The sequence below is a fragment of the Microdochium trichocladiopsis genome (genome assembly GCF_020744255.1).
Source record: "Microdochium trichocladiopsis strain MPI-CAGE-CH-0230 chromosome Unknown B0I36scaffold_1, whole genome shotgun sequence".
NCBI classification, from domain to species: domain Eukaryota; kingdom Fungi; phylum Ascomycota; class Sordariomycetes; order Xylariales; family Microdochiaceae; genus Microdochium; species Microdochium trichocladiopsis.
The window spans coordinates 5,501,877-5,524,804 of record NW_025763544.1 but is presented as its reverse complement, the minus strand read 5'-3'; the positions used below and the strand labels follow the sequence as shown (position 1 = coordinate 5,524,804).

Here is a 22,928-nt window from a genome sequence, read left to right as displayed (position 1 = left end):
AGGGCACGACACTAACAGCAGCTGAGCTGCGGAGAACGGATGTTTTGTTCCTGGATTTAAGGAATGCGCGGCTGCGCGCCAATCAGGTCCATCGCTTCATTTGCGGGGGAGGCGCTTTTGCGGGCATTGGCAGGGCCGACCCGAATTACAGCCATTGCAATTCGGTCCTTGGATGGATTGATGGGTGAATGGAGCAATTTCAGGCTTTGTCTCGAGACAATTATATCAACATGCGCAGGCAATTGAGCCTGGCGACAATTTCATAATGCCAGTCCGATTGTCTGGACGAATGCTGCTCATCGCGTTGCGTCAGAGCTGAACCGTGGCGGCGCGGCTGTGGAAGCAAGTCATGACGTAGCGCTGGGGGCTTGCTGATAAGCAGCCCGGCTCCGATTTCTGCGATTTCGGCGGCACGCCCGCTGCATGACCTGCATATGCACGTCGTCCATGCTTGGAGGCCAGAGTAACACTGAAGACTGTGGAATTTTCAGAGTCGTGAGTAGTAGCCAAATTGAGACTGCGGCGTAGCGTTTCGTCTCTGGGAGAATGCGGCCAGGCTTTTCTAGTCATAATTGACGGGTTCTTTTCTGCACCGCCCTTCAAGTAATAAGCATGAACAGATGGCGAGACGCCACCACTGCGACCAGTCGGACGAGTGCTGACATGGCTGAAATTAGCGCCCGTTGTTTCCGGGCGGTGACAGCTGGCTGGAGCTCTCGTGGGTGGATTACCAGCTCTGGCAAAAGCCAGCACCTCATGGCTGTCGTCGCAAAGGCTCTGACAGTGCTGACAAGGACTTGGAAAGGGGATCAACGACACCAATGAGCACAGCAGGAAACCAGGCATGACGTGACTAATCTTGCTGGAGAAAAGTGCGCTCCAATCGACCAGGGTGTCCCTTGGCGGATGGCGGGCGCCATATGCGCCTCAGCCCTGCCCGGCCACTGGCAAGGCAAGTTTTCCGATAGGTCTCCATGCTGCCCCTTTTGCCTGTTGCGGAATTGGTCAGCGAGACGCATGGACTCGTGGGCGTTGTTCTGAGACGGCTTGGCCAGGACTTGGCCGCGACTTGGAAGCTGCCAAGGTCAGAGAAGCAGTCAATCACGCCAGCGACCGCCTCGTAGGGGCCAGGCACAACATCTCATGAATTTAGGGCGTGCTTCCTTACGAAGCAGAGGGACCTCACACAGGTGGCGCAGGGCAGGCAGCGCATGGGAGAAGTGGAGGTTTGGGGACCAGGCACGAGGCGCCTCCTCTTGGTTACCCACGGCGAAATCTAGTGGCGCCTCATCCCGCCGCTAACCAAAGTAACCTCCACCTCGCGCGTAAACGGTGCAATTAACTGACACAAGGTTTTAAGCTTGGTTGTGCCTCCATTGTTCATTCACCTTGGATACACTGACCATACCGACACAAAGTCTGTTGATTGATTGAAGCAATACTGCAGTGCACCGCAGTTAGTGACGAGACTGCCCTACACCAGGGCCTTTGGTAACCCAGCAGAGAGATCGTCGGAACTGCGCCTCACCCCCCCCCCCCCCCCCGCTAGAACAATAAGTCAGACCACCACAGAGGCTGGCTTGCGTCGCGCCGCAGCCGTGAGAGCGATGCTGACCGCGTACTACTCGCTACTGTATGTATGTGCAACCTGGTATGGCATCCCCTGCCGCCACCCCCGTCTTGGCCGCCCGTTCCTACAGGCCCATTCGGGAGAAGCTCCACTGCTACTGGGCTCCAAGCCCACCAGATTGGGTGATTCCAGATGATTATAATGATGATCCCAGGATGGTCTTGGATGTCTGCTGTGGGGGATGTCAGCGCTTGCGCACGTTGTGGCAACCGCCTGCCCGCCTGCCTGTCTTTCTAGTCCCGTGTTTGACCTGTGCTAGGCAACGGTGGGCTGTTTCCCTCTCGCTCCCTCCATTGTTTCCTGTCCCGGTCTTTCTCCAATGCTACGGCTCTGAGGCAGTCGTGAGACCAGTCCTCAACATCTTGGCTCGGACAATCCACCAGTCATGGCCTACCAGCAGCACCAGCAACACCAGTACGGGTCGCCGCACACGGCCTACTCGGCGACAGCGACACCGTCGCCGGGAGCCCAGACGTACAGCACTCTCGAGCACGACAGCAGCGTCCAGAACGGCCAGTACCCAGAGGTCTCGGCCTACTCGACGCTACCAGAGGTCGACCACTCCGCCAACCCGACCGCTGCCCAGTACGCGCACTACACACATGCGGCAACTCCAGAGTATTCCCACCCAGTCGCTACCGGCGGAGGAGGCGAAGTGTACAAAAAGGAGGCCGACGGCGGCGCGTATGCCCCCGGGGCGGCGGCCGCCGCCGCTGCCGGAGTAGGAGCAGGATCCGCGGGAGCTGGAGGGGCGGAACTAGGAGCAGCAGCCGGGCCCGAGCGGAGGATATGCGGCGTGAGGCGGAAGCTGTTCTGGATCCTCCTCGCCGCGGCGGTCGTCATCGTGGTCGCTGCAGTGGGCGGTGGCGTTGGCGGTGCTCTCGGCTCCCGCACATCATCATCCTCCGGTGATCCCAACGCGGGGGCGAACCCGGTGCAGCCACCAGAGCCAACAGACGCTCCCTTGGCCGTGTACCCGGGGACGCGGCTCGCGTCGAGCAACTTCACCGACCAGTACGGCAACGACAACTACATGGTCATCTACCAGGTCAACAGTGGCGCGCTCTACATGTCGTCGTGGAACACGTCCGTGTCCAAGTGGGTTGTCTCTGTCGTCGCGGACGGCAAGACCAACGCCATCAAGCTCGACGAGATTGCGCTGGGGACGACGATATCGCTAGACACGTACTTTGACACACAGGTCGGTAATCTGGACTCCCGGGGTACGGCAAGGTTTGTAAATGCCAACTGACATTTTGTACCAAAACAGTCCCGCATCATGCACCTCTACTGGCTTGCGCCCAACGGCGTCCTCAAGTCCGCACGCCACGACGAGCTCGTCACCAACGACGACGCCGTCAAGGCCGCGTCGAAATGGTACAAGGCCCCGGCATCGGACCTGTATACCGCCGCCCCGGGCTCGTCCATCGTCTCCTACGGCAGGGAATGCCTTGACCAGTCCTGCCCGGTATGGTCGTACCTGATCTGGCAGCGCGCCGACGCCTCCCTGCAGTCCGCAGGCCTGGACCCGGGGAAGCAGTGGGCCGCGCTGGGCACGGCGGGCCAGGGCATCGCCAAGGCCGCGGACAACACGACCATGGCCATGGCGATTGCCATGGCGCGCCCTTCGGGAGGCAACAACACCGACACGCAGTTCCGCTCGCTGAGCATCTTCTACCGCGAGGAGAGCGGCGTGCTGGCCCAGCTCATCTGGGACCGGCGCACGCCCGAGGGCGGCTGGAACGGCAACAACCTGCCCCGCGGCGTCGGGCCCCGGACGGCCATCGCCGCCTTCAGCACGGGCAACAACGACACCGACTCGTCGTTCCTGCCGCTCGGCTTCAGCGTGCTCACGGCCGACCCGGACGCCGACAGAGACGAGGTGCTGCTCACGTACTTCAAGGACGGGAGCTGGACGAGCGGAGCCGCCGTCGACAGCATGGCCGACTGTGCGGGCCCTGCGAGCATGGTGGCGAATCAAGGGCGCAGGGTGTACTGCGTGGCCAAGCAGGGCGGTGGCGACGGGAGGAAAGTCGAGATCAGGCAGTTCAGGTGGAAGGGCGACCCCGCGGACACGGGCAGTTATCGCGACTATGAAATGACGACGCTCAACGCAGGTGCGGCGTGATCTAAAGGCTCGTTCAGAGAGGTTGTCAAGTGTCTTGACCAGAGCCGTGGTCTTGAGTTTATGAGGAGGGGATGATGTCACTCATGGGACAGGAAGCGGGTGACTTTGAGCATCATGAAAGGGATTGCTTCCATTTGTTCTTTTCTGGGTCAGAGCAGGTGTATCATTTGGTATGGCGTTTCTTGATGATAATACACATACACATACACATCTCTTACTATTGTTGCTTGTGTACTAGAGGACAGGCAAGACCATTAGATGTCAGTTCCGCTCAGTCCATCACTCTATTCGAACACACCCCCATAATGAGAAATCACTAGACCATCGATCCCCCCGCGCACCCGATATTTGCACCCAAACAACTGCTACTCTTTCTCGCCCCTCGCCGCAGGCGGCAGACTCCTGAGCGATATCTCTGCCACTAGCTTCTGGAACCCACCACCGAGCGCGTCAATGACAACGCTCACGTCAGGTGGCTCAGGGGTGAGATTGCTCGTGATGCTCGACGTTTCGCTGCCGCTCGCACCGCCGGATCCAGCAGCGCTGCTCGTGTTTGTCGTGCTTCCAGCCTTGCTGCCCTGAGGTCGCCCGGCCTTCTTCTTGGACGATCCTGCTGCTGATGATGATTTTGAAGAGGACGAGGAGATGGACCGAATGCTTGGTGTCTTCCCAGGCGTGTCCCGACCCTCTGGGGTGCTCTGGGAGTCTGCAGCACCAGGACCAGCAGGCCCGGTCTTCGCCTCGGTCTTGCCGTGGCCGAGCTCCGACTTTACGTCCTTGCCTCTGCGCGGTGGCCCTGTTGGCGTGTCGGGCGTGATCGGTGTGTTGTTGAGCAGGTGCTCAAACATGGCAAGGTAGACGCCTGGTCCAGCCATGTTGCCGCCGCCACCGCGGCGGCGGCGGCTTGCTGTATTTTTGGCGCTTGTGTCCGTCGCGCCGGGTTGGGATGATGTACTGGTGGTGCTGGGCGTGCCGCTGGTGCTGATGTTGCCGCTCTCATCAATGAGACGCTGCATGCGCGTATTGGAAATCTCCTCTAGATCATCGAGAAACTCTATGTATTCGTCAATGGCGGAGATGATACCGGTCTGCTTCGAGGCGGGGGCTTGTGCGAAGAGTGTTTGGAGGTCGTCGCTCATGCGACCGACACCGTCGCTGGAATCCGCGGAAACCCTCCTGTCTCTTTCAGAGTTTGATGGTTCAGTTGTATCTTTTTTCACTTGCCACTGCGAGCCAGGCTCGTAAGTGTCTCGGAAGATCTTGACGATATCTGAGATCCACGCGCACCACATGTCCCTGATATCCGGACACGACTTGGCCACGTTGTGAAGGTAGTCATACATGAAACCCTCCTTGTGCCTGTGCAGAAGCGCCACATAGTCGTCGACGGTTGCCTTGCTAGGCGCAGATCTGGCCTTGCTGGATGTCTTGTTCTGTCGGTTGTCGGGCGACTGGCACTTTGCCACAGCAATCGCATCGTTCATGAAATTCTCCGCTGCACTGATGAGCTTCTTGAGATCGACATTGTCATGGACGCTCCGCAGCATCGGCTCAAACGCCTTGATGCTGTCGCGGACCATGCCCGTGATATAGTCTGGGCTCTGCTCGCAGGTCGCTTTGATGGTCACCTCGCGGTCCCACACGGCGAGCTTCGCGGCGTAGTAATCCAGGCATTGCTGGTGGTCCTCGGCTGAGAAATCCTCCGGCACATCCAGATCGGCCGACTCCAAGATGGCCACGATGATGGACCTGTTCCCCCTCATGCTCTTCTCGCGGACTTCTTCTTGCTGTTCTCTTGATGCCTGGATGTGCTTGTCAATGGCATCTAGGTATTGGCTGTTGACGTGGCCGTCTGCATTCCTGATGCGCGCGGCCGCCTTGCGGAAGTCACTTGCATCCCAGTCTAAAACCATTGAGATTATCCTGGGATCATAAGTCAGCACTTATCCAACATAGAGGCTTGGATTCGGGAGTGACCTTACCGCTGCATCAAGTTCATGCCGTCGCTCGCATCTTTGGTCAGACCGAACCAGTTGGTCATGGCTCCTATACCCATCTTCGCCAGGAACAACCTGGCCATGCCGTTGATCATTGTCGCCGCGTTTCCGACGCGGAGGGTCTGCCTGATCAAGTTGTAGGGGATGAGGCCGTGGATATTCTCGACCATCTTGACCAGATATGGACCCTCGGCGGAAAGCACAAAAATGTAGTGCAGCAGTGTCGCTACATGTATGATTGCATAGTCCATCGCACCCTTCACGGCTGGTGAGTGCGACTCGAAGTCCGCCGTAGTCGCCAAGTGGTCAAACAGCTCTTTGACCAGATCATCGTGGATGAGTGCCGTCAGGGCATCCTCATACGCCTCCGTAATGTCTGTTGCTGAAGCAAGGTCGTAATTCTTGTGCAGATCTGGCTTCTTCTCGCCATGGGGAATCCCAGCAAGAAGACCCCGGGTAACGCCCTCATGGATGACCGTGGCAGCACAGGCCAGCCGTTTCCTGGTACCCAACGTGCCCTTGTCGTAGCTTTCGGACAGGTTCGCCTTGCCAAAACGTTCCATCATGCCCTTGAACTTGACGCTCCAGAACTCGGGAGGCAGGTCGCGGAAGCCAGGGGCCGAGAGCACGAAGCTAGTCAGCAGCAGTTGTAGGAGTGGTGAGTGTGAGAGTGCGGCATCGTGCGTGGAGTCATTTCCCGGTGAGACCTGATCGACGAAAGGGTAGCCATAGCCCTGGATCCCTATCGTATCCTTGAACTTCTCGACCTCAGAGTAGGTCTCGTGGTGGACCAGGATGTTGAACAGGGCGCTGAGCTGCCGGTCCGACAGCTGTTTCCCCTGGGGAGCCATGACGCCTGCTGAGCGAGGCTGAAAGGTCCAGAATTTGCCCGCCTGATCGATGCGTGTAGAGTAGCCACGTTCTCCGGGTCTTGGGATAGTGGACTCGGAATGGGCGTAGGCAGAACTTCAACACTGACGAAACTCGAATATGGGGGAGGTTCTTTGTGGTCTGTGTATAGTCCCATAAACACATTGGCTGCTGGAATGGGGCCTGTCTTGCCAACGAGTTACAGTTTGATGGAGTGTCAACAATAGCCCGAGGCAGCAGCAGCACTCTCTGGCAGGCACACATGCATCACCGGTGCCTGGCTACCTTATTGTGACGTCATGAGCTTCGCTAGTCCTTGGCTGAGTCGTGGACGGCGATGGCGAACGAATGGACGATGCTGTGACTTGGTGCACACTGCTGCCGGGCGTTACGTTCTCACAAGGGTTTGGCGAGCCTTGGAATTCATCCGAGCCCGGTGTACTGCCTTCCCCCAGGTCCGTTTAGGCATCCTCTACGCAGAAGACGATGGCAAGGTTCCGCGTGACAGGATGGCAGAGGTGTGCCCGCCTTACCCCACCTTTGGGTCCCTGAAGATCTGGAGAGGCGTCACGGCGTGCCCACGTTGTGCTGGGACAGCGCCGCCTCGCAGAACCCCTCCCTTAGCGCACTGCTTATCGCCGGAGTCTAGTGCTGCGCAAAGGGTCTAAAGAGAGTTCAGACGCGCAAGGCGCACCTAGAATTCAGGGGTGCCTGCATCGCCATTGGTGCACGAGTCCACAACACAATCTGGCCGCTGGTATCAAGCAAAAGGACAAGCAGTGATGCATTCATAGTCTATGTAGCGGTATAATCAAAATGCTACGAGATGTAGTCTTGTGAGAGGCGTGGTCGCGTCACGGAAATCATATCAATCCCTTGGTATACCTCCAAACGCCAGAAGTGCTGGCCACGAAAAGGCTACAGCCAGGAACCCCTTAATGTAGCAAGATGTCGTATTTGTCACCCGATATCCTGACTTCCTCGCCGCCCATGCCATACTTCCGTCGGACGAGCTCAAATATGATCAGGCCTGCGCTGGTGCTGGGTACTTGGCGAATGGTGTTCCACAGAAAGCCTCGATAGAGGTACTTGGTCACGCCCAAGCCCTCGCGTGCAGCTTCAGTCTTGCACCACGCAAACGTTTCCTGGTAGGCCCGGTAGTATGCTCTCAGCATGCGGAATCGTCGGTGTGGCTTGTTTGGGTCGGCAGCGGCGGAGTCGCGTAGGCGGTTGACCTTGGCGTCAAGGTCTTCGAGATGGTCCCAGTGGCGGACCTGAATGTGCGTAAGGGGATGTAAAACGAATTGCTGTGCGAATGATGCGCTCATGCCTGCAAAAAGCAAGAAAACAGGCTCTATCGCATAGTGAGGTCTAATGACGGTCGTGTTCCTCTTCTTCCTCTTGCTACTGTGCTTGCTGTCCTCATCGTAGATGGCGATGTCGTCTGATGTAGAAGTCTTGTCTGTCGGTCGTTTCCGGGCAAGGATATTGACGATGTCCTCGCTCAGTTCACCATAGTACCAGTGCACAAATTTGTAGTAGCTCTGTGCCTTGACGTACTCAAACGTGCTGAAGAATACGGCACTGCCCAGACTGTCCTTGGTGAGAGACAGCGTCCAGCCTGCGAAAACGCCGCGAACGCCAATCTCGCGTAGTTTCTCCGCGCTGAAAGCCCACATACTCCTGGGCTTGCCATTGCCAGCGGTGCCTAGGACATCGCGATGGTCATATCTCGCCTGTATGGCATCAAGCGGCGCCGCGACTAGACTCTGAAGACTGCCAGCAAGGAGGCCTGCTGTGAATGTTTGACTAGGCTCGGGGGGCGGATATGCCCGCTTTGTTGAGCGGCCAGACTCGGGATGGAGGTTTCCTGAAATGATGTGAGCCGGTTGACTATGACAAGGCGGCGCATGGCTTTGGGATGTGTGTATGCTTGCTTACCCAGTATGTGTAAATACGATGTGTAGAGCACAGCGCCGACGGTGACGTTGGCAATGAGGGGAGGTAGTATCTGGTCCGGCACCACACGCCAGCCGTGCTGCTGGATGACAGAAGTGAGCAGACCTGGTGTGGTGCCCCGCATCCACATCCAAGTGTGCTTCAGGCCGACTGAGAATCTCGACGCGTTGTGCTCGCTGGCCGCAGCCTGGGCCAGCGCCGCAAACTGCGCCTGGTGCACACTTCTCGCATAAGCCAGATAGTCGACCCGCGTGCGAAAGAAAGCTTTGACGGGTGCGCGGAAGTAAAAGGCAATCGCCTGAGCGCTCAGAGCGCGTACGCCAGCCGCCGAGGCGGCGGTAGCGGCGTTGTTGCGTGGCACACCGGCGCCATCGCCATTGGGGAGGACGGGGAGTACGCCTGTCGAGGCGTTTGGGAAGCCGGCATCGAAGTCATCGCGGCCAGGCGTCATGGCTGCCGAGAGTCATCTTGAGTTGATCAGTCAACCAAGAGCGCAGACGACCAAGATCTTGTCTAAATGGAGGTGAGAGAAAGCTCTTTGGCGCATGACCTCGCTTCCGGCTGGTCGTCGTGAGGCCGCCGCAACCCGGGCCTTCTCGCGCCGGGGCTCCACCACATGGGCACTTCAAGGCTGTCAGGCACGGGTCCTCCAGAATCAGGCCCCGCCAGCCAAGTATCAGCCACACAGACGTCATTCTCAGCCACAACGCCACGATCGAAAGCTCCTGTCAAACACAAGCCAGCTGGAGCTCAGGCAGGGGCAGCTCCATCCACGCCAGGCACATGCACCCGCAACGGCCAGGGAAGCTCCAGCCCCAGGGTCTTACAAGCTGACCTCGGGAGGATCTAGTGGGCCATCGGTACGTTCACATTGACAAACCACGACGCCCGACTGACCTTCGAGCAGCAAACAACCACTCAGCGTGTGCCGGCACGACTATCTGCCCAGGTACCTAGCTAGCTCGGCCGACCTCATGAGCTGACGGTAGCAAGCAGCACAGAGTTTGCTTTGCCCTGGCCGGCGGTCTCGGCGTAGCCGACAATCCGCAACCTGGCTCGACCATGCGCGAGTTCATGGACTACATCCAGTCCGCCTTCTACTCGGCAACTGGCTGGAATCGTGAGAGCTCATACTCGACCCTCAATGCCACTTCCGATGCGCTTCTCAACTTCCCGACACCGCGTGGTCTGCGTTTGACTCTCAGTTCCCTCGCGACTCCCCAGTTCGCAACCACATACCAGCTTGGCACTATTGGAGTTGTCGACGGCTCGATATCGTACCTCTACTCGTCGGTGCCATTGAACGACACTGTCGCTCAGAGCGACCGCATCCCACTATCGACGGTTCTCAAGGGCTACCGAACCTTAGCCGAGCTCCCACGACATGAGGTTGACAGCAGCCTCGAGGCCACCGCCACCAAGGTGAACTCGTGGTCAGGTTTCAATCTTATGGACACTGAATCTCTGGCATATGGCCGCCTATACTTGCCGAGGTCTATGCTCGAGGCACTGTTTGTGAAGCGAATATCGCCGACCTTACAGATGCAGATGAGTGCGGTCTCTGATCAGTCACTCCGAAACGGCGGGACGGTGTTGAGCATGCTACAGTACGATACTGGTCGGTACGGCGTGGAGGGGCTTGCATCCACTGATGGAGGGCTCTTAGGCATTCGTGGGCTATACAACTTTGGGGGTGACGTTGCGGACACGGACCTTGTTCCAAGCCCGGTCGAGGAAGGATCAAACCACAATAACAACAGCAACAATGAGCGAGACCGCATCTATGGTAGATTCAGCGCGGGCGGCGAATTCTACTACGGCACATTAAACAAGTCTGGTGGCATGAGCCTCGGCGTGCGATTTGCAACACTACCGCGGCACAAAGGCACACCTCTTACGGCCACGATGACGATTAACCCGCTGATGGGCAACATGAGCTGGACTTATGCCGTCATGGCCGGGGAAAACTGCTCGCTTGCGACACGCACAAGTTTCAACGTATATAGCTACGAGAGTGATTATGCCGTTGGACTCGAGCTATGGAGGAAACGATCTGCGTGGCAAAATCTGGAATCCGAAGATGATGTCAAGGTTATTACGCCCACGATACCACAACGAAGCTTCCAGTCAAAATTAGAATGGAAGCTGGACGAGCCGACAATCGCCTCACCACTGAAGGAACCAGTGGCTGCCGATGCTGGTCCGACCGTCAAGTCAGTCAAGCCCCGAGAAAGGAGTTTCCAGGCCAAGCTGGAATGGCGTCTAGACGATGCAGAAAGCATGCCGGCCCCTGGTGCGGACACGTTCGAAGACCCTTACGCCGGCGTCCTTAAAGCACGCCTCGATCAACACTTCCGCGTCGGGCTGCTTTGGGAGGGTAGGATAAAATCTCTACTTTTCAGTCTCGGCAGCAGCATTGACCTGAGGCGGCCCGACTCGCCGTTTCGCAACCTGGGATTAGAGGTTCAATTTTCCTCCTGAACGCGCCAATCTTACAAGCCTTGGCCTACACGAAAACCCAACTTGATACCATCAGCCTGGTCTTGCAGGAGGCCGAGACCCGACGATCCGCATGCACAGCGGCAGCGCCCAGGGGTCTCCGAGCATAGTCTATAGACTTGCGCGGCCACCCTCCCTGCTTAGGCAAAGTTTGACGCAGCCACCTGCCTCAAACTGGTCTACAGCCGCGCTTGCGATGCAGGGATATCGCATTATTGTAGATGCATCTACCAAGAAGAGAGTATCATCCGATATTAACCCCTTCTGCCAAACAGGCATGCTGATCGCAGCTTTCTATGAACACGCCTCTACCTTCCCGGCACCCTCTTGGATACAACAGAGGCAGTCTCTTGGTCATGCTTGTCATAATGCATACGTCTGGACGATCCTGCCTGTTGATCATGCCGCACTTTGCAGCCAGTCGGGTCTCCCTTGTGCCGCGTGACAGCTTGTCGCTTCGTTCTCTGTGTCAACCCGTTCTGCAATGGAAGTGTCCGGCTCAGGTGTCGCAGGAATGAGTGCTCAAGTGTCGACCCATGCCGACTAAGCCGTTATGAAGACCTTGATGGCCACTCAAATTAGCGCTTGAGATTGGGGCCTGAAACGGCCGGTCCTCGGTGACTGATCTAGTCGTGAGCGTTTTTCCGAACCAACTAATGCGAGGGCGGCGCCGCTGACCCAAAAGCAGGGTCCCATGGCTCGAGGCTGCATTCCTGACGAGACTGGACAGGGCCACGGGTCCACCGAAAGAGCGAGATGTCGTTTGCCGGCGACTTAAGGGCACTATACTCGTTCACTACGCACTTACTGCGGGACACTATGGCATGACCAAGCTGCAGCGTAACGCCCGAGACATTGCAGAGGTATGCGCCGTGGTGGAAGCAAGCTCGTGAGTGGTCTACACAACGGCCACGAGGTGCTGGCATAGACAGCGAATCCGTGGTCGAGGACCACCACACATGTATCGACATGAGGAACAGGGCTGACGTCGAGTGGGTGGAGTCGAGCGCCGCAGCAGCGGGATGGTGGGCGCCGGTGATTTGCGGGCGTGCGGGAGCTAGCTTGTCGTGAGGACCTTGATGGCCAGCCAGCCCTTCAGTAACCCGAGCACATGCAGACTCTTGCGCCCACGACCGCGTCATGCCCACGTGAACCTTGGGTTGCAACACATGAGCGAGACGATTGCTGCAGACGGAGCCAGGATGTTGCGTGGCTCGCCGGGGTCCTTGGCTCGTCTTGGAAAGAGCTCGCGATGAGGAAGCCCGTATGTGACGAGCCAAGGCCGGCAATGCGGTACCAAGAGTAGCTTGTCCGCAACAAGCTCGCCCAGCCTGGCGGGCCTGCTGTCTCGGCAGCCTGTCCGGCCAGGCGGCAGGGGCTGGGCTGCCAGGAATAGCAAGCAAGCAAGCAGCCTGCAGGCTAAGCGAAAATCACACCACGCACATACACACACATTGGCCCTCCAACCACCAAACTTTCGTTTTGCACAAGAGCATATACCAAAACATTTGCACAGCCGTGGTGCCTGGGCTTGGTATGCGGACCATACGTTTTCCGGCATGCTGCTGGCAACTTCCGCTCTGGCTCAAAGTTGGAAGGCAAGCTCGGTCCCACTTGTGCCGATAAGATCCATGGATGAAGGAGAAAGCGGAACGGAGGTCCAGCGGCGCTAGCTGGCGGCGGTGGGCCCAGCAGAGTTTCTCCTCCGCTCTGGACATCAAGGTCCTCTCTTTCTGCGTGTCTCGATGCCCACACCCAGCTCCAGTTGCGGCGGTCCGCCCCTCGGCCCTGCCGTCCTTCCGGGGTCAGCCCAAACTCATCTGCCGCGCTTTTCAACCATGGCACCGCCCGCGCCTCCCTCGTCTCTCTTGCCTCATATACCACCAGCCTTGTCACCTTGAGGGATCTCCCTGTGGACCCTTCCTCCCAGATCAAGTGCGAGACACAGCTCTTATTTATACCAGCACATTCCGCTCTTCGTGACCGCCTTGCTTGGCTGTTCTTGGCATCACGATCCCGGACTGCAGGCATTGGGGCCCGCCTGCGACTACACGAACCCTCTTCACAGAGACTACCACGCAACGGTATCGACAATGCTTGCTGATACTGCGGCGCAACTCTTGTTCTCCCTAGCCCGGAGACAAGATGACGGAAGCACCGACGCGTCTGGCGGCGGCGGCGACGCTGCCGCGCCGGAGGTCCCAACCGTCACGATCGAGTGTGACACGGGCAACGACTTTGACGGCCGGATAGGCCTGCGCATCTCGGCTATCTTTGTGATCCTCGTCGGCTCCCTCCTCGGTGCCATGCTGCCCGTGATCCTGGCCCGGCACTCGAAGCTGCGCGTGGGCTTTGCATTCTTCGTCGCAAAGTACTTTGGCTCCGGCGTCATCATCGCCACGGCATTCATGCACCTGCTCTCACCGGCGCACGAGGCCTTGTCGAACCCTTGTCTGCCCGATGGGCCCATTACAGCCTACGACTGGGCGACGGGTATCTGCCTCATGACCGTCATGGTCATGTTTACGGTCGAGCTGCTGGTCAGCCGTTTCGACTTCTTTGGTGGTGACCACAACCACGATGTCGTTGAGCACGACCCGTCTCTCGATGTCCTCGCCAAGAAGTCCGCGGCCAAGCCCGACACGCCAGTCTCCGGTGGCGAGGACCACCAGCTCAACGACATCGAGGCCACGGCCGCGTCCACGGCGGCGCCGCGCACCAGTGGCTTCCAGGGCGACGTCAGCTACCCTCCCGGTGGTGAGGACCACCTGGGCCACCGGCGCGAGCACAAGGACGACATGAGCCACACGGAGTTCGCCGCGCAGATGACGGGCATCTTCATCCTCGAGTTCGGCGTCCTGTTTCACAGTATCTTCATCGGCCTAACCCTCGCCGTGTCCGGCGACGAGTTCATTGTGCTCTACATTGTCCTCGTCTTCCACCAGACCTTCGAGGGCCTCGGTCTCGGCTCCCGCCTCGCCACGGCGCAGTGGCCCCGCTCAAAAGCGTACATGCCGTACCTCCTCGCGGGCCTGTACGCCCTCAGCACTCCCGTCGCCATCGCCGCGGGCCTCGGCGTCCGTGAGACCCTCGAGCCGGGGAGCCCCCAGACATTGATCATCAACGGCGTCTTCGACGCCATCTCGGCGGGCATCCTCATCTACACAGGCCTCGTCGAGCTCCTGGCCCACGAATTCATGTTCAACGAGCACATGCGCAAGGCCGGGCTCAAGCAGCAGCTTCTCGCCCTGGGGTGTGTCTTCTTGGGTGCTGGACTTATGGTGAGTCCCCACTTCCGCCCCTTCTTTCTGGGTTCATGAATATCCTTTTCTGTCTGGTGAACGTGACAATGCTAACATGTCTTGAAATCGCAGGCTGTCCTTGCCATCTGGGCTTAGAGGTAAATAGAACGGGCAACTGGGCGAGATGCCAAGTTGAAGACACCGTGAGAGAGAGAGAGAGAGTCCTTCGTCTTCGAAACTAGACATGTCTCACTCGTCACACAAGGTTGACAGCCTGCTGATGGCTGAACTGTGCTATAGCGGTCAGAAGTTGATATTTGCCTGCGTGTGCATTATTGATATCCAATCTCGCTTTTATTGATACGCATAACTAGTCAAGGCAGCTCGGTTAGATACCCTTCTGATTATAATTCATAGATTTGAATGTATTCCTTGTCGTCGCCTCGAAGAGGGACTTGCTCGTTTCTCATTTCTCATTCTATGCTGCGAGAGATCCCCTCAGAGATCAATGTGTCGGTCTCTTGATGTCCGATTTGGGATGTTATGGGCTCGGTCATACTCTATACTTGTGCTCGCTGCAAATTGGCACACATCAGTTGCCAAGACCAACACCACCACGACTTCCCCAATTGTCAATAATCTCGTGGATCTTGGGGTCACGTAGCTGTCTCTGCTGCTGCTGTTCGCGACTCCCACCACCAGCAGCACTCCGCATTCCGTCGCGACTCTGCGCAGATGCCGCCGCCAGGGCCTGCTGGTACGCCTTTGCGACAAAGTCGTAGGGCACCACACCGCGAGCACCACCATTGCCACTACTGTCGTCGTTGGCCTTGGTGTCGCGCAGCAGCACTACGAACTCGTCCGCGACACGTCTGACGGAGCGCGTCTCGTCAGCGGTGATCTTCTGCAGCTCTGCGTCGGCGAAGAACGCGCTGCGCCCCGCCACCTCGCCCTCCGCTGGCGGATCTCGTCTCGTGCTATCACGCGATTCAGCTGTACTACCATCATCATCATCCTGGGATTCTGGCAACGTTGGCTCCGGCAGGAGACCACCGTTGCACTCGGCCACAAGCGAGCCTGCCAGCATCCTCGTCGCCTCGAGGGCGTCGGTCATGTTCGTCTTGGCGGTGGTTTCGAAGAGCACCTGCATGTCCGTCGCGAGCACGTGGGTCTTTGCCGCGCGGCGCTGGATGTGCTTGTCGACATGGTGCGCGAGGGCGATTGTGTCGTGGTGCTGGCCGCCGCCTTCCGCCCCGCCAGTACTGGGAGGTGGGAGGGAAACGCCGAGAGCTTCCATGGCGGAGAGGAGGTCGTCTAGCGGCGTGCTCGAGCTTGGGATTAATCCTCTTCTCAGCTGCTTGGACCTCGTCTTTGGTGCAAGCTGGGGTCCTCCTTGTTGTTGTTGTTGTTGTTGCTGTTGTTGTTGGTTTTGAGCGCCTTGGCTGATGACGCTGGGCTTGTTCGCCGTCCGAGCCTGGAACACTTCAAAGGTCTTGGCAAGAGCTTTGTGATGTGCAACTAGTGTCCTGATCCGTTCGGCGAATTCTTCTAGCCGCTCGTTCATATATCCTAGCATCGCAGAAGTCTGGGAACAGGGCGGAATCAGCTTCGTCCTTAGAACCGAATTGGGCATTCCTTGAGAATCACCACCGAGAATGGTACACTTACATATGATGCTATCAAGGCATAACGCTCTTCGCGTCTGTCACTCTCGTTGCTCTTGGATTTGATGATAGGACCGACAAGCTGTTTCTCCACGGCCATGTGTGCCACAGGCACGACCTCTTCCCACAGTGAGCGTAGATCAGCAACAATGGCTTCCCGCTCGTCATTCGCGGCCCTGGCTTGTGCCGACATGCCTCGTCTTGTTTTTTCCTGATAAGAATTGCATGCCTGGATGAAGACGATGTCCAGCACCATGCGCTGGTGGGCAACAATGGCAAATATGATTCTGCAAGTGATCATGGTTAGTTCGTGACCGTATTGTTAAAGGGCTGTCACACTGTCAGAGAAATAGAGAGGCACTCAACTCGTTGGAAAGCCGCCGCGCATCATTCAGCACCGCCTTTTGCTCTGAATCGTCATACTGCAGCTCTGTGCAAAGGGCATCCAGCTTCTCTAGGATCCGGTCGTGCGGGACGAGAAGGCCGTCTAGGGTCTCCCTAAGGGCCTGAGTGGATGCCGATATCTCGACCGACACACCATTCGCCGAGCCCTGTCGATCAGCATGACGAGCATTCTCACCCGATGCAGCAAGATAGCGATCCAGTCTCGAGTCCGCATGAGCAGCCAGTTGTTCACACTACTCCACCGGTGTCAGCCTCGTACTCCTCGTCACCCTATTTCCATAAGTAGGATTTGCTGCCTGAGCAAGCACCGTACCTCTTCGGTCAATTCCTGCTTGCGGGCCTTTAGATCCCTTGCCTTTGAGCTCAAGGCAGTCCTGGCTCCGCCGCCCCCAGGCGCGTTGTTGCTGCTGCCGTCGCGGATCGCACTTAGCCGGGTGTTGTGGCTGCGCAGCGTGTCCACGAGTGACTGCGTCTTCCTGTTGAGGTTCTCGAGCTCCGCCTCGGTCTGCGCGATGCGGTCCGGCGTCAGGCTCAGCTGGTCGTGGAGGCTCTCCACGCCGGCGACGCGCTCAAACTCGGCAGACTGTGGGTGCGGCGCAGCGGCAGATCTGCTTCAGTAGACGGTCAGCAACTGACTCTTGATGCCAAAAAGAGCGGGATTTGACTAAGTAGGGGATCTGCTGTTGCCTCACCTGCCCGTGGTACGAGTCTCATGGTTACTGGGGTCGGAGCCGTATATTCGGTGCCTGAGTTGTTGCCACAGATCGCGGGTGTCATCGTCGGAGATGAGCGCATGCTTGTTCTCCTGGCTTAGCTCTGAGAGTGCGATGCCTGCCTTGCTGCATATTATGCGGAGGAGGCGATCATTTGTTGATTCTGGAGGGGCTGCTGAACCCATGGCAACGGCTGCCATGCTTTGCTCGTGACGGCGCGAGTCCGTCTCGATTGTGCTGCCCTCGCGCGATAAATCCTGCAAGAGGTTCGGGCGGGTCAGAAATCAGTGGCTGTGGATTTTTTAGGAGGTTTCCGCGATGCAATTCAAGCAAGAGAAGGTGCGTGCAGTTATGTGATGCGGCATGTAAACAATCCACGAGTGTTTGATGGGGCTATGTACGCTGTCGTTGCCAATTCTCCAGTTAGAGCGATCCACCGACAGTATTTAGCGGTGTGTGTCGCTGTACGGCTCCAAGGATTAGTATCACCTTACAACAAGCTGGCCAGGCGGTGGAAGATCGAGGCTCCCGGTTATGATAAAGGAGACCCGATTGATTGGCAGAACAGTATTTTGCGCCTGTCCCTTGACAATGCTAACTGTGGTTTGGGAACACGCGCGACAATTGCGGCGGATGGGTCTGGATCTGGTTGGCTGCACACTGATGGACCCTTCGAAAGCGAAGCGGCATGTTCGTTTGCAATGCACACATTTCAGAACATGGGATGATGTAGTTGAAGCATTACTTTTGATCCAATTCAAAGACATGAGATCCAGACATTGTCGGACCCCTAGTTTGCGCCCCTCTGCGACCAGGGCAGACCTTGTCTGCTCTTATGAAGCGCAAGTCATTCGGCACAGCAATAGCCTGTGCGCCAACTGGCTTTCTTGTCCTCTCCTCGTTATCCCCGCTTTTTAAACCATATCCTACATTCTCTGCTCATTCCAAGCGCTCAATGAGGTGCAGACCGCTCGCCGTCTCCACGATGGAGCTCATCTCGCCTGGCCGCAGCGCGAAGGAGGCTTCCTCGAATTCGCGCTGCATGTCGCCTTTGCCAAAGTAACCCAGGTCGCCGCGCTTGCGCGCCGAGGTGCAGTCACTCTCGCTCATGGCAAGCTCGCCCAGAGAGACCTCGCCCGACTTGATTCTCGACTCGTGGCCCAGGAGGATCTGCCGGGCCTCGTCCTTGGTGCGCGTGATCTCGCTCTCGCGCCAGCTGGCGGGGCGCCGGCTCTCGCGATGCTTGATGAGCAGGTGTGCGACGCGGATCTTGCCTTCTGGCTTGCCGACGGACTGGCCGCCGGCCGTGGCGCTGTGGTGCGTCGCCATGTACTTCTTGAGCTTCTCGGTGTCGGTGCCTGAGGGCGGCTCCCAGCGAGATACCTTGTCGGCGGCATTGAAGTAGTAAGGGAGGTTCTTGGAGTTGCTGTGGCGCACCTCCCAGCCCTGTGGCAGTCCAGTCTCATCCTGGATCGCGAGTCCCGCTGTTAGAACCGTTCTGTCGCTTGCCATTCATGCTGTGGCTCGGCCGAGGAGGTCACTACATTGCAGCTTACCATTTTGTCTTGTGGGTGGAGTGACGAGCTAAGTCAGCCCAGTAGCTCAGCTCAGTCTAATGCGTGTAAGAGATCGCGTGTTGCACTGGCTTCCCGCAAGGTTGGGAAGGCGTATCAAGAGCTTCTCGGGCGGAATATGGACAGAGGACGAGTAAAACAGCGTCGCGGAAGGATCAGCAGTGGAGGACGCTTTAAGACGGAATTGCAGGCACCGAGGCGCTTGGTGGTGGACTGCGCGGGCCTTATGACGCTGGACCTGACAAAAGGGGATCACGAGGCACTTGACCAGGCCGGGGGCGGGGGCAAGCCTTGCAACCATCCGGAGCCCTTCTTAGCGCACAACCGCGGGGCAACGGCCCTGGATGGCGAACTGCCTGCGTGCTCATTGGGCAACTCTGCCCTAATGGCACGGCTGCCCATGCAGGTGGGATAACACAGTTTCGAAGACTGTGAATCCCTCGCACAGGGGATGCAGGAACGCACCGTGTGCAGTCTCTTCGCCTACTGTCCCGCAGACCTCACTTGGATTGCCACCACTGTGAGGTCACCGCGGATCACCCTGGACTACTGTGCCAGCCAAGTCTGGTCGAGCTGGACGACTCGGGGTCCGACCAGTCCAGTCCAGTCCACTGAATGTTCTTGGTACAGAGTCTGTGCCAAACCTCGCTGGGGTTCAGGTTTCCTTCCTGAATCCTCACCCTTTTCCACAGACTGGTGCATTTGCCGTCGCTCAAGCACAAACAAGCCTACAAGGCCACCTCCTCCTGGGGACTCAAACCTGCTCAGCACCCAGTATCGCAATTTCTCGGAGTGGTTTCGTGTCCGCGTGGAACGGGCCACTAAGAAACTTGAAAAGCACGCACACATTTAATCCTCTGTGCTGTTGACCAGCCAGGGCAAGCAAGCAAAACGATCCAAAGCTGGATGGCACTACTCTTGCCCACGCCACGCCTCAGTCATCCGCCTCGCCCCACTCTGCACCCTATTCCAGATTTCGAGGTCAGCCAGCTGCGCGCACCGCTGGGCCTCTTCCGCCTCAAACCATCCTCACACGCCGCCATCTCAGCAGCATCAAGCAACCACCAGCCTGGTTCATCACTGTTCAGGCCTGCACTGCACTGCACAGCACAGCAAATATGGCATCTCCAGGCTCAAATGCGGGAGCTGACGACAGCGCGGCCCAGAACAACCTCGAGCAGATCACCTTCCGTTTCTGCTCGGAATGCTCAAACATGCTGTACCCCAAGGAGGATGAGGATTCTCACAAGCTCCAGTTCACCTGCCGGACATGCCAGTACACCGAGGAGGCCACCTCAACCTGTGTGTTCCGCAACATCATGAACAGCACGGCTGGCGCCACCGCTGGTGTCACGCAGGACGTCGGCTCAGACCCTACGGTTTGTCACCACATTCCCTCACGCCCCAGTGCCTCTTCACCTACCTCCCATGCCCCGGGCGCCAGCCCAGATCGCCAGCCTGCGCTGCCTTCCCGTGACGATTCATCCCTTGCCGTCTGCCTGCGATGTGGCAACATCCTCCTGCAATGCAGCAAGTGCCAGGATCCGGCCACCATCGAGGAGTACAACGACTTTGTGAAGAACGACCCAAATTTTGCCGCCGCGCGGTCGCTAGGCATAATCCGCAACACGAGCCACTGGAATGCACTGGACGGCGAGGGCAAGGACGCCTGGGACTCTCGTTTCGTTGAAGCAACCCAGATCGACATGAAGCATGTGGCCCAGGAGAGCATCGCACAGTATCTGCCCACAGATCCGGGCACAGATCAGTACGACGATCCGCCAGAGGCCCTTGGAATCGACCCAGAGGACTACGAGAACGCGGCCGAGCTTGATTATCCTTGACGTCGCAACCCGCCACTCAGTATCTCACGACATCCAGGAGCATCAGGCTGAGGCCGCATCCGACCATGGCTTCATGGCCTAGTGCGACCTGGTTGTGTATCCAGCACAGCCTGCTGGGATGCACTTCAGGCAGACTTGGACTGGCGGAGCGCTAGTCACTATTCGACACGGAGTGCATGGTCGCGCAGGCTCGGCATGGGCACTTGCTTTTGAGGAGACAGTCACTTGCCACTCTCCTACCGGAACTGGGGCTGACATGTGCTGTTCTGTCACATCTAGCTTCCGCGGTCAAATAAGACCTGTCCTGTCTGCAAGCATGAGGAGGCAGTCTTCTTTCAGTCACAGCAGCGTAGCGCCGAGACCGGAATGGTGAGCTATACTCTTCTTGCGAGGCGGCCATCCTACAGGTTTTACTAATCCAACGAACAGGCTCTCTTCTATGTTTGCTGCGAGTGTGGTAACATCTTCCAATGATGAGAAGCGTTCGCTTCGAGCGACTGACGTCGCTCGCTTGGCGACTCGCTTTGGTGTGCGCCAAGGTTCGCTCCAGGGGCCGGTCTAGCTGCCGAGCGGGCGGGAAAGTTCTCGCCATTTTCAACTGGAGAGGAGAACCACCACGACCCCAGTCTCAGAGATCTGGCTGGAAAGGACACAATAGCAGCGCGCTCCAAGATGCTTACTTTGCAAAGCTAGTATGCACGGTTTGCAGCCATACCCGTGCTTCGAAGAAGAGTAGCAGCGGTCGTGAAGAAAGAGGTCTGGCTGAGGGCTATTTGGGTCTGTCCTTGGCGGTATTGGAGCTCGATACGGGAAACGGCGCATTATGGAACATACAATAAAAGACTGATTTGGGATTTGCCTCGGTGGTCTGGCTCGTGTTTGTATTTTGTGCGTGCAACAGTGGATTTCAAGTATGACACGATCTTCAAAATCCCACCCAAAATATTTATGATCTCTATTTATACAATGGCCTGGCGCCTCAGGCACAGTTCAGTGTTACTTGACCTTCGTAATTGTACAATTGTCATTGATGTCGTGACGACCCGCTCGTTATGCCGTCATCCTCCTTCTCATCGTCCCACACGAAGCCATTGGGACCGCCCAGACAAGTGTCCTCAAGACACATTGAGCTCTCGGAGATGTTCTGTTTGGGCACTGCACTCGGAGTCGGTACGGTCATACGGATTGGTTAGCCGCCTGCAAGGACCCTGGCCTGACAAGGACAACTTCTCGTCCTTTCTCAGGAGTGCCAGGTCGCCCTCGATCATCCCATGTGATCCCGTTCTCTTTCCAGTCCTCTACGCATGTGTCGGCGCCATACTCAATATCTTGGCCCACTTCTTCCTCCGCAGCTCGGCGCCGACGACGCTGTTGACGCGTGTGCCGACCGGGTCGCCGGCCTTGTTGATGAGCACGCAGGCGTTGTCGTCGAAGCGGACCACGCTGCCGTCGGGCCGCTGGACCTTCTTCTTGGTTCGCACGACGATTGCGTGCCGGATGTCGCCGCGCTTCACCTTGCCCGCCGCGCTCGACGCGTTCATGCCCGCCTCGGACGAGTTGCGGTTCTTCTGGACGACTGCTACTATCCTGTCACCTGTTTTTCCGAAATGAACTCGGGGTTAGCCTGGCGTTGAGAGGGGATTTCCGCGGTGGTGATTGTTCTCGGATGGGTTTTGGGGTGGTGGATAGAGTCGGAATCTGGTGGTTGAGCATACCGATCGAGGCGTGTCTCTTGCGGCCGACAATCATGACGCATTCGACGAGCGAGGCGCCCGAATTGTCGATGCAGTTGAGCATGGACTGTGTTGCCCAGGTTGGTCAGCTGGGCGCTCTGCAGAGTCTAGAGGGGTTCTTCGTGGTGGCCGCACCTTTAATTGAATCATGTTTGGTCCTCTTGCTTCTTTGCGGAGTCCAGCGACTTCGGTAGGCTGTCGTCGGTCGGTGGAAGAAGACTGCGCTCGGGAGAGCACGGGAATTTGCGTGAGTATGGTGCTCTGCTCTGGCGTGAACGACCCCTTCTCGTGACTGTGGTCGTCGTCCTCGTCGTCGGTGGTTGTCCCTGGCCACCCAGTCTCCAAAAATTCGAGATCGACGATGATTGGGCTGCCAGCATAGTGGAGCTCAGCCGTGGTACCAAGGCCGAGCGGCCAATCCAATCTCAAGCTGCCGCCTACCCTGCAGCGACGCTCCTGCCAGACCAAGCACGCAAGCTTCCCTAGGAGAATTGGGGGCCGTGAGCTAGACCTGTCCCAGATCAATGCAAGGCTGTCGTGCGTGGTTGCCATGGGCAGCATCACGCGCTCTTTCCTCTACAAGTCTTGGACGGCACTCCTGGTGTACGAACAGGCGCTTGTGGCTCAAACGCTCGCAGCCATGAAGCGATTCCTCCTCCTCCACGAGCGC

At 57.8% G+C, this 22,928-nt stretch overlaps 11 protein-coding genes across 11 annotated transcripts; 4 read left to right on the top strand and 7 right to left on the bottom strand.

The window, feature by feature from the left end:
• Window positions 1-309: 309 nt before the first annotated feature.
• On the bottom strand, window positions 310-846 carry B0I36DRAFT_392302 (uncharacterized protein; the record flags this gene model as incomplete). Its single annotated transcript, XM_046161431.1, has 1 exon — window positions 310-846. The coding sequence occupies one exon, from the start codon at window positions 844-846 to the stop codon at window positions 310-312; it is 537 nt and encodes a 178-aa protein (XP_046019427.1).
• Window positions 847-1,886: 1,040 nt separating this feature from the next.
• On the top strand, window positions 1,887-3,907 carry B0I36DRAFT_22653 (uncharacterized protein). The gene is made up of 2 exons (XM_046149086.1): window positions 1,887-2,831; window positions 2,901-3,907. Exons 1-2 carry the CDS (start codon window positions 2,016-2,018, stop codon window positions 3,756-3,758), a joined length of 1,674 nt encoding a protein of 557 aa, XP_046019426.1. The 5' UTR covers window positions 1,887-2,015; the 3' UTR covers window positions 3,759-3,907.
• A 20-nt stretch (window positions 3,908-3,927) lies between these two features.
• Window positions 3,928-6,765, bottom strand: B0I36DRAFT_22665 (uncharacterized protein). The gene is made up of 2 exons (XM_046149087.1): window positions 5,741-6,765; window positions 3,928-5,681 (listed from the first exon to the last, which is right to left on the bottom strand). The coding sequence occupies exons 1-2, from the start codon at window positions 6,604-6,606 to the stop codon at window positions 4,124-4,126; spliced, it is 2,424 nt and encodes an 807-aa protein (XP_046019425.1). The 5' UTR covers window positions 6,607-6,765; the 3' UTR covers window positions 3,928-4,123.
• Window positions 6,766-7,390: 625 nt separating this feature from the next.
• On the bottom strand, window positions 7,391-9,164 carry B0I36DRAFT_261096 (mitochondrial carrier domain-containing protein). The gene is made up of 2 exons (XM_046151132.1): window positions 8,567-9,164; window positions 7,391-8,495 (listed from the first exon to the last, which is right to left on the bottom strand). The coding sequence occupies exons 1-2, from the start codon at window positions 9,033-9,035 to the stop codon at window positions 7,561-7,563; spliced, it is 1,404 nt and encodes a 467-aa protein (XP_046019424.1). The 5' UTR covers window positions 9,036-9,164; the 3' UTR covers window positions 7,391-7,560.
• A 202-nt stretch (window positions 9,165-9,366) lies between these two features.
• B0I36DRAFT_22587 (mitochondrial inheritance component MDM10) lies at window positions 9,367-11,222 on the top strand. Its single transcript, XM_046149073.1, has 2 exons — window positions 9,367-9,444; window positions 9,492-11,222. The coding sequence occupies exon 2, from the start codon at window positions 9,647-9,649 to the stop codon at window positions 11,063-11,065; it is 1,419 nt and encodes a 472-aa protein (XP_046019423.1). The 5' UTR covers window positions 9,367-9,444; window positions 9,492-9,646; the 3' UTR covers window positions 11,066-11,222.
• Window positions 11,223-11,549: 327 nt separating this feature from the next.
• Window positions 11,550-12,369, bottom strand: B0I36DRAFT_22576 (uncharacterized protein). Its single transcript, XM_046149071.1, has one exon. The coding sequence runs from the start codon at window positions 12,223-12,225 to the stop codon at window positions 11,737-11,739; it is 489 nt and encodes a 162-aa protein (XP_046019422.1). The 5' UTR covers window positions 12,226-12,369; the 3' UTR covers window positions 11,550-11,736.
• Window positions 12,370-12,926: 557 nt separating this feature from the next.
• Window positions 12,927-14,699, top strand: B0I36DRAFT_22584 (Zinc/iron permease). The gene is made up of 2 exons (XM_046149072.1): window positions 12,927-14,364; window positions 14,458-14,699. The coding sequence occupies exons 1-2, from the start codon at window positions 13,177-13,179 to the stop codon at window positions 14,479-14,481; spliced, it is 1,212 nt and encodes a 403-aa protein (XP_046019421.1). The 5' UTR covers window positions 12,927-13,176; the 3' UTR covers window positions 14,482-14,699.
• Window positions 14,700-14,917: 218 nt separating this feature from the next.
• B0I36DRAFT_358539 (uncharacterized protein) lies at window positions 14,918-17,307 on the bottom strand (the record flags this gene model as incomplete). The annotated part of the gene is made up of 5 exons (XM_046157983.1): window positions 14,918-15,910; window positions 15,994-16,276; window positions 16,356-16,627; window positions 16,708-17,002; window positions 17,087-17,307. 5 exons carry the CDS (start codon window positions 17,305-17,307, stop codon window positions 14,918-14,920), a joined length of 2,064 nt encoding a protein of 687 aa, XP_046019420.1.
• A 509-nt stretch (window positions 17,308-17,816) lies between these two features.
• B0I36DRAFT_261090 (uncharacterized protein) lies at window positions 17,817-18,915 on the bottom strand. Its single transcript, XM_046151131.1, has 2 exons — window positions 18,664-18,915; window positions 17,817-18,574 (listed from the first exon to the last, which is right to left on the bottom strand). The coding sequence occupies exons 1-2, from the start codon at window positions 18,664-18,666 to the stop codon at window positions 18,047-18,049; spliced, it is 531 nt and encodes a 176-aa protein (XP_046019419.1). The 5' UTR covers window positions 18,667-18,915; the 3' UTR covers window positions 17,817-18,046.
• An 884-nt stretch (window positions 18,916-19,799) lies between these two features.
• B0I36DRAFT_235230 (uncharacterized protein) lies at window positions 19,800-20,999 on the top strand (the record flags this gene model as incomplete). The annotated part of the gene is made up of 3 exons (XM_046149386.1): window positions 19,800-20,060; window positions 20,805-20,894; window positions 20,955-20,999. The coding sequence occupies 3 exons, from the start codon at window positions 19,800-19,802 to the stop codon at window positions 20,997-20,999; spliced, it is 396 nt and encodes a 131-aa protein (XP_046019418.1).
• An 824-nt stretch (window positions 21,000-21,823) lies between these two features.
• On the bottom strand, window positions 21,824-22,408 carry B0I36DRAFT_371603 (mitochondrial 54S ribosomal protein YmL38/YmL34; the record flags this gene model as incomplete). The annotated part of the gene is made up of 3 exons (XM_046160026.1): window positions 21,824-22,119; window positions 22,241-22,325; window positions 22,394-22,408. The coding sequence occupies 3 exons, from the start codon at window positions 22,406-22,408 to the stop codon at window positions 21,824-21,826; spliced, it is 396 nt and encodes a 131-aa protein (XP_046019417.1).
• Window positions 22,409-22,928: the final 520 nt, after the last annotated feature.